The following is an 8,189-nucleotide window of genomic DNA, read 5'->3' as shown; positions in this document are numbered from 1 at the left end:
GGTGTAAAGGCATTAAAAAAATATATACAACATACTGAATAAAAATTGTACTCAATTAAAAGTCCAAGTATTTAACCTAAAACAAGCTTGCGTTAGAGTGAAAAAGTACAACTTTAAAATGTACTTGAGCCTTAAAAAAGTCTTGTTTAAGCATTTTGAATCATTTCAAGTATTCAGTATTTATCAAGTATAAGAATTGTATAAAATGTTTTGTCAGACAGTCACAGAAAGGATTTGTTGAGGGGGAAAAACAAAACGCAATGGAACAAATGTCAAAATCATCTAGTGCATTTAAAAACAATTAAAAAGCAGCACAATGGAAATATTGATATGATTATATGAATTAGATTAATCATCATATCATGTAATTAATTTTATTAGAAATTAAATGATTGATATTACTCAATATAATATTTATTTACTTTAATATAATTTCCATCCATTCCCTGTGAAGAACACCAATAAAAATTCGCAAAGAATTAAAAAAATTAATGTTCATTCAAATGCTAATTGTTTTCAATGTTTATAACATTTAATAATAAAAATAAAATAGTGATGGTAGACAGTTACCATCTTAGAACAATGTTGTAAAAGTTAGACTTCTGTACAGAAGAGGTCATAAAAGGTGTGTCTTGAAAGGTTTGTTTTTAAATGTATTTTCTTTATGGATTTTTTTTTTTTTTTTTTTTTCATTTCATTTGTATTTTTACTTCAAATTTTTATTTTTATTGTTGCACTCTATTGCTTAGCTATATAACTTTAAATTCCTGTGGTGTGCAAGTGTTAACGAAAGAGATGCTTCTTTTAGCCATTTCTTGAAAATGCTAAAGCGCTGCTCAGGTGGAATTAGGCAGGTCACACCCCTGGTTGTGGCTTTGTTTGAACATCCGTGGTTTGCATCCAGAAGAGATATGGGAGTAAAAGGAGCAAACCAGTGGAAGGCCTTAAATTAAAGACCTGCCAGAGGAGATGTCCCTTCCACTGCTCTGCCACCAGATGAGACCAGGGTTAAAGGAGCAAAATGTTGACCATAGCAGGTCAACAACACCTGTGTAATTAAAGATACCATGGTCAAATTAGCTAAGGTATTTTATAACAAATCCAAACATTGAAATTATCCAGCAATTTTATGAGTATAGCATGTGCTCAGAAGTTCATGATATAAAATAAATTGAACTCTACGGTGACTGGGCAGGGTTTCTTTGTTTGCTGTCGCTCATCTATGATGACCGCTACATTCTGGAAGAAATTTCCTCATTTCCAGAAGAAATTTTAGACTGCCACCTTGTGAAAACACAAGGCTTTTGATGTTTAATAAATAAAGGCATCTGCTCAACTTTATTGAACTAGTCATTGACAGCTCTGGGTAGTTTACAAAACACTTGAAGTTACAGAGATAATGAATACGTTCACTCATGTTTCCGTATAAAAACAAATTTAATAACCCAAAAAAGAATGAGAGGAAAGACCAACAAAAGACCTTGGAAAACACAGACATCAACCGATTACAGTGAAAAATTAGCATTCGAAATAACAAGAGAAAACTGAGGTCTACCATCAAAAAAAAAAAAAAAAAAGAAAAAAGAAAAAAAAATAAGGTAATACAAAATTACACAACAATAACAATTAACAACGGCCACCATAATGATTATCCTAATTCAATTAACTCAAACAGGATTTAAAACAAACACAATATGAATGACAAGTGTAAACACTGCATATGCTTGTACTTAATATGAGGTGAAATTACAACAAAAACTGAATTCCGAATGGGTTGGTCAGAGGGATGGTTTCATCCAACACTACTCTGCATATATTTATATATTGTATGTATTATGTATAGTATACAGAGTAAACTAAAACAAATGTGAAAATATCAGCTTTAATTCATTATTCAGGTCAAGTCACCACATGAATCTCTGTGCAGCCGTACTGTCGGGCCACTGAAATGTTTTATAGATGAATATATAAACTGTAGCTGTATTAACTGCGGTATAGAAGCTAAACTCAAGCAGTAGTCTGGGTAAAGATGGCAGAGGGACGTGAATGCGATAAAACAGATATGGGAGGATGAAATATCGAAACTCCAGGAGTTTCTGCGGAACGGTTGCCGCCACAAGACAAGTGCAGAACACCAGACACCAGAACAGCGATTTGGACCTCAAAGTATCTAGAAAGTTCCATGCTGCAAACACATATCCAGGGCCTAAAAGGAAACGGACAAGGTCATGTCTCTGGAAAATCCTTTTCCATACATAGAACGGAAAGTGTCGGTTGTCTGCGAGCAGGTATTTGTGAACATATGTAAATTTCCAGACTAAAAACAGGAAGGACATCGTCAGAATGGCATAAATCAAGGGTTGCTTCCGTAAAGAGTGTAGAAACCTGACTACCCTTTGGTAACTCATTGAGGTAGGAAAAGAAAATATGAGAGTAAATGAGAGGAAATATAAAACCTGAGGGAAGTTCAGACATGCTTCGTGACTACTACGATCTCCAACCACAATTCCATCATTCAACACTATAAAAACCACAAAAGCAACAGCTACGGCAATGTACGACCATGTCGACAAGAACACTGCTTTTATATTGTTGGGTGTTTTGAGGAATTCCAACAGGAAATGTATCACTCTCATCACCCCATTGATGGTTAGAGGGACCTGAGAGGGTGATTTTTCATCTCGCTTCTTCGACTGTTCAGTTCGCCAGGTCTCATCCATTTTTTGAGCCACCACAGTGCCAGCACAGAACGCCACCCAGATGATGTTGGTCTGGCGGAAGAGGACAGCACAGACGCCCAGAAGCGCCGCCGCTTTGTGGCATCCGTACAGCGCCATGAGGTACATGAAGAGGGTGAAGAATGTGGAGCCAGCGTCAGTGTAATACAGGAACGTGAAGAAGTACAGCACAGGGAACGTGGACAGAACCAGGGCAGAGAACATTCTACGAGAGGCAGAACGGGACTAGAGAGAGAATGAAATATGACAATAGTATTACACATTCAATCTGGAGGCATCATTCAGCGTAATTATAGCCAAGGCTATGATGTTGCTCAGGTGATTTGTGTGGTTGCTAGGTGCATGTTGAGGTTATTACTTTTCTAAGCAATCAGATTTACAATTTTCACCTGGTGGACAATAAAACAAGCTAAAAATAGACTGCAACCCAACAGACTGCTGACACTACACACCTTAGCAACACCCAACAATTCAACTGTGAGGTTTGCAAGGTGTAAGTATCAGCAACGGTTTCTTTGGATAATGACAAAATCTAGTTAGCCTGCATTTAATGTTAATGAAATTATTCTTATATTTATCAAAAACTCTGTCTCCTGTCCTGATTTTAAAGAAAGTGTTAAGAGTGTCGAAACATTAAATTTGTCAGTGTTTCTTTATTTTGTGCCTCCTAAGCATGCACCCCCCTCAATAATAAATATTATAATAAATTAAAATTTTTATAATAAATTATAAACAGTTTTAAAGTCAGGGAAATTCTATTTTTATTAAAACTTTTAAAATATCAGTTCAATTGCATTTATGTGTACAATTTATATTTTTTTCAATATCATAGTCTCACTGTTCCCTGTTTTACTGCCATTGCCATTTTGCAATTGTTTTTAGACTTAATTTTCCAGTAGAGTGTATAATTGATTATGGTGGTTTATCATATTTATCATTCATAACACAAACTTAATTCATTTTCATGATGAAAATTACAATTCGTTTTACTCCATACTCAACAATTGTGAGTTTTGCATATACTGGTCACAGTTTCATACTGTATTTACTATTAAAAAATACTATTATATTTATAGAAATGTTTGTCTCCTGTCTTCTAGCAAGATTTTGAAGAAAAGAATAATAATAAATATTTTGTACGATAAATTATAATATCTTCAAACTTTTAATGATATCTCTAATTTTATAAGTTTATAAGAGAGTCAAAAGGTTAAATGTGTTAGTATATTTTGTGCTTGCCTCCTAATCAATAATAAATTGATATACAGTTTTAAAATCAAGGAAATTCAACTTTTTATTAGAAAAAAAAAATCCACTGTCTGTGGATATTACCTTGATGCCAAGCATTTTAGAAATCAACTGAGTTTTCCAATAGCGTTTATGTTTGGTTAGGGTTATGGTTTTGGTTATTATAAATTTTATTTAAAAATAAATTTTATTTTATTATAAGTTTAAGTTTATTATATTTTTTAAATATTATAAAGTTATTAAAAAGTTTCTGATATATATTTATAATAAAGAGTATTTTAAATATTAATAACAGAAACTTGATTCATTTGAATGCAAGTAGTCTTTTAAAGTGTCATAACCAAATGAGAAATTAACTGACTATTAACTAACAAGGCTTTTTAATTTAATTTTATTTTTTAAAAGTAGAAAAAAATACTAATAAAAAATAATAATACTAACAATATTAAAATAAAACAATATGAAGCATAAACACCATCAAACATAATACACTTTAAGGTCATAATTAGATTATTAAAGATGTTTTTCAGTATTTGGGTAAAACAACAAGGTCCCATTAGTTAACGTTAGTTAATGCATTAAACTGATGGTTCACCAAAAATGAAAATTCTGTAATCATTTATTCACCCTCAAGTTCTTCCAAACCTTCTTTCTTTTTTTTCTCTCTTTTTTTCCATTTTTGGGTGAACAATCATTAGTTAACTAACATTAACTAACAATGAACAATACATTTGTTACAGTATTTATTAATCTTTGTTAATATTAGTTAACAAAAATACATCTGTTTATTGTTAGTTCATGTTAGCTTAGGTCCATTAAATAACAGATTTGATTTTAATAATATATTAGTAAATACTGAAATTAGCATTAATAAATGCTTTAGAAGTATTTGTCATTGTTAGTTCATGTTAACTAATTTTAACAAACGGAACCTTATTCAATTAAATGTAAGTTATGTGCACCTAACTGAAGAATCACCATTAAACAAATGAAAAATCAGATACCTTATCTTTCATGTGCAGTCTGCAGATGATCAGATAGATAATGTACAGATTCCCACTATTAAAGAGCAGATTGATGAATCTCAGCATGGCAGTAGAGCAAACCACCCTTCCCTTCATATCCGACAGCCAAACCACCGGCCTGATCAGACCCACTGATGCCAGATACAACCCAGGAAGAGTGGTAATCATCGGATCCCACTGTAGGAAAGAACACATGGGCATTAATGACCAAACACATTCACAGACAGAGAGACGCAACCACCATTAACCTTTATTACCTCATTAAACTTCCCATCACAGTACTTCTGCGCTTGAGGTACATGGAAAATCTCATCCATGTACGGATCTCTCTGCTCCCGTGTGATTTTGGAGAACAGAAGGCAGGATATGAGAAAGTTAATGCTGCACAGAGCTGTGAAGATATAAACCTCAAATCTCTCCATCCTTGTTCAAAAAAAAAAAAAAACTCGATCTTTTATTACACTTATGGAACTGAGTGATGATTAAGATAATATGCGATGCATTTATTCCTTGTAATCGATCTTTCTCCAGAGTTTCAAAAATGTGCAAATATACGCAAAAATCGCATTTTTAAGTTTTGGTTTTTGACAGCTTACTGGTGCGTTACATACTAGAGTCCGTGTGGAAACCGGAAGCGTGAATAATTAGTTCCAACCCAGATGTTATTATTATTAAAATAATAATAAATCTGTTGTTCGTAATGATGTTGAAATGTTTTAATATGTACATCCACTTTACTATGATATTGTTTATTATTTCATTTCTTATAATAAACTTGAATAGCTTGTTCTCTGGTAAGTATAACTGTTTATGTAAAATATACTATTTGTAAAGATTAGTGCTTTGGCACACAAATTCGCCTTTGTGATCTCAATAGAATTTTTAAATCACTTTCCAGTAATCACGAATGAATGCAATTGGTCCATCTTGACAAGCACTGAGAAAAGTAACAGAAGCCTTGTAAATGTTAAGATGTAATCGGCGTTCTACTTTAGACGTTTTTGAAATAAATTTTAAATGTAATTATTTTTCATTTACCATATGTGTAGTGACACCGATAACACTGCGTTAAAAATACACAATAAAGACAGTATCATTATTGATACAAGTATCATTATTATTTACGTTGATCATAAACGACTTATGAGCCGATAGGAATGGAATGTTTCATACCAAACACTGCGTTAGTGTTTTGTTTAGTTTAGCTTTAGTTGTCATATACTTTTATAATCTAAGACTTGACCGTAGACTGTTTTAAAATATATGTAATATCACCTGCGCAATGATATCGATCTGAAATTTGTCAAGTCGGAACATTCCGAGCAGCAAACGACGGTGTCGCATTATTATTATTCCGTCCGTGGGCACACTGAGTAGCGCATGCTGTCTAGATAAAGTTGATGTACTGAAGGCATTAAATTATCAATAATGCAACTTACACACGATTTAGAACTGTTTCCTGTATACACAGTGACTCAACTGCTCTTCAAAGATGTGAAAAATGCGACGGAGTTGAGGAAAATGGCAGTGAATGGAGGAATAAAAGGCGCCTTGATCAATCCATCAATGGTAAGCACGTAATAATGTACAAACATTTTTATGATTTTAAACATTGCAGAAAATCACCAAGCATAGTTCACCCCAAAAAGTACTATGGGAATGCCATGTTTTGAATGGTATATCATAGCAAAACTGTAGATAGATAGATAGACAGACAGACAGACAGACAGACAGACAGACAGACAGACCATGTTTTGGGTGGTATCACCGTTTCCCAACATTACCATGGTATACTATAGTACCACCATGATATTATTATGTGGTAAGTGATGTAACCTTTTCCTATTGTTCTGCAGTTATCATAGTTTGAGATTTGCTGTTTATTTACTATTTTCTTGTTCTCTATAAAGGTTGTAGATGCATTCCAGATCCTGGTGGCAGCAAATAAAGCAGTCCACCTACATAAAATTGGGAAAATGAAAACCCGGAGCCTTTATTCGGAAATCATTTTTAATCTTTCACCCACAAACAACGTAAGTGACGTTTCAGTACAGGAACACAGCTGACACTTAATTTATTTGGTTTACAGCGTGCAATTTTAACATTTTAACAAACATTTCATTGGAACTTTAATGTTTGGCAGATATCTGAAGCATTCAAAAGGTTTGGGATCTCAGACAGTGACAGTGCAGTTCATATTGTCTTAGTACACAATAAAGAAGAGACCCTAAACATTGATGACATCATCTCAAAGGTGGACGGACAACAGATTGCTGTTGATCAAGTGTCTGATTTGACTGATGCTGCAAAAATTAAAAAGGTTTGTCTCCTTTTAGACAGTACTGATGTAAAACAATTTAAGATGGATCATGTTTAGTGCACTTGTTTGAAAGTACATATATGTCTCTCATTACAGCTCTACAAAGTCGCACCGCAGGAGGAAAAGTGCGGCAGCCTTTTGGACGCTGTTGTTTGCAGGATGGCCACTAAAGATGTTGCATAGATAATATATAGGTGTTTTATATATTTGATTTTTAATAAATCATTTTGAAGTTAATTGGCTATTTTGCTGTATTTCTACTTTTTAGATATTCTACACATTTTAATGCGTGTGTGTGTGTGTGTGTGTGTGTGTGTGTGTGTGTGTGTGTGTCTGTCTGTCTGTCTGTCTGTCTGTCTGTGTGAGCTGTTTTAAAATATAAAATAATGAGATTTATCTCATTTTTTTCTATAGAAAAAACAGGCTCATTTAAATTGTATGATTTACATTTATGCATTTAGCAAGTAATTTTATCCAATCCAATATAATATTATGACTTACAAGCAACTAATCACAGAGCCAATAACATTCATAGTCACTTTTATGCAAGACATGGATTTATCTGGATAATATTTATACCTTAATATGTTAATTGTACATTAACAAGAATCAAGTCCTTTATAATATTATATGTGTATATACAGTTGCAAGAAAAAGTATGTGAACCACTTGCAGAATCTGTGAAAATGTGCAAAATTTTAACAAAATAAGAGAGATCATACAAAATGCATGTTATTTTTTATTTACTACTGTCCTGAGTAAGATATTTTACATAAAGGATGTTTACATATCCATGAGACAAAAAAATAGCTGTATTTATTAAAATTACCCAGTTTGTGAACCATTGATTCTTAATAC

The 8,189-nt window shown here is 33.0% G+C and overlaps 2 protein-coding genes across 2 annotated transcripts; one reads left to right on the top strand and one right to left on the bottom strand.

Annotated features, from left to right (window-relative positions):
• Positions 1 to 1,310: 1,310 nt before the first annotated feature.
• On the bottom strand, positions 1,311 to 5,650 carry alg10 (ALG10 alpha-1,2-mannosyltransferase). The gene is made up of 3 exons (XM_051892095.1): positions 5,269 to 5,650; positions 4,991 to 5,188; positions 1,311 to 2,963 (listed from the first exon to the last, which is right to left on the bottom strand). Exons 1-3 carry the CDS (start codon positions 5,431 to 5,433, stop codon positions 1,905 to 1,907), a joined length of 1,422 nt encoding a protein of 473 aa, XP_051748055.1. The 5' UTR covers positions 5,434 to 5,650; the 3' UTR covers positions 1,311 to 1,904.
• Positions 5,651 to 6,327: 677 nt separating this feature from the next.
• On the top strand, positions 6,328 to 7,568 carry tprkb (Tp53rk binding protein). Its single transcript, XM_051892096.1, has 4 exons — positions 6,328 to 6,580; positions 6,922 to 7,044; positions 7,155 to 7,331; positions 7,428 to 7,568. Exons 1-4 carry the CDS (start codon positions 6,440 to 6,442, stop codon positions 7,512 to 7,514), a joined length of 528 nt encoding a protein of 175 aa, XP_051748056.1. The 5' UTR covers positions 6,328 to 6,439; the 3' UTR covers positions 7,515 to 7,568.
• Positions 7,569 to 8,189: the final 621 nt, after the last annotated feature.

Source organism: Ctenopharyngodon idella, chromosome 4 (assembly GCF_019924925.1).
Source record: "Ctenopharyngodon idella isolate HZGC_01 chromosome 4, HZGC01, whole genome shotgun sequence".
In the NCBI taxonomy this organism is placed as follows: domain Eukaryota; kingdom Metazoa; phylum Chordata; class Actinopteri; order Cypriniformes; family Xenocyprididae; genus Ctenopharyngodon; species Ctenopharyngodon idella.
This window is presented reverse-complemented; position numbering and strand designations above follow the sequence as displayed.

Coding starts and splice junctions, on each gene's coding strand:
- alg10 (XM_051892095.1), bottom strand. CDS start 5,433: ATGGAGAGATTTGAGGTTTATATCTTCACAGCTCTGTGCAGCATTAAC. Junction 5,189..5,268: donor GTGATGGGAAGTTTAATGAG/GTAATAAAGGTT, acceptor TCTTTCCTACAG/TGGGATCCGATGATTACCAC. Junction 2,964..4,990: donor GACTGCACATGAAAGATAAG/GTATCTGATTTT, acceptor TTCTCTCTCTAG/TCCCGTTCTGCCTCTCGTAG.
- tprkb (XM_051892096.1), top strand. CDS start 6,440: ATGCAACTTACACACGATTTAGAACTGTTTCCTGTATACACAGTGACT. Junction 7,045..7,154: donor ATCTTTCACCCACAAACAAC/GTAAGTGACGTT, acceptor AATGTTTGGCAG/ATATCTGAAGCATTCAAAAG. Junction 7,332..7,427: donor ATGCTGCAAAAATTAAAAAG/GTTTGTCTCCTT, acceptor CTCTCATTACAG/CTCTACAAAGTCGCACCGCA.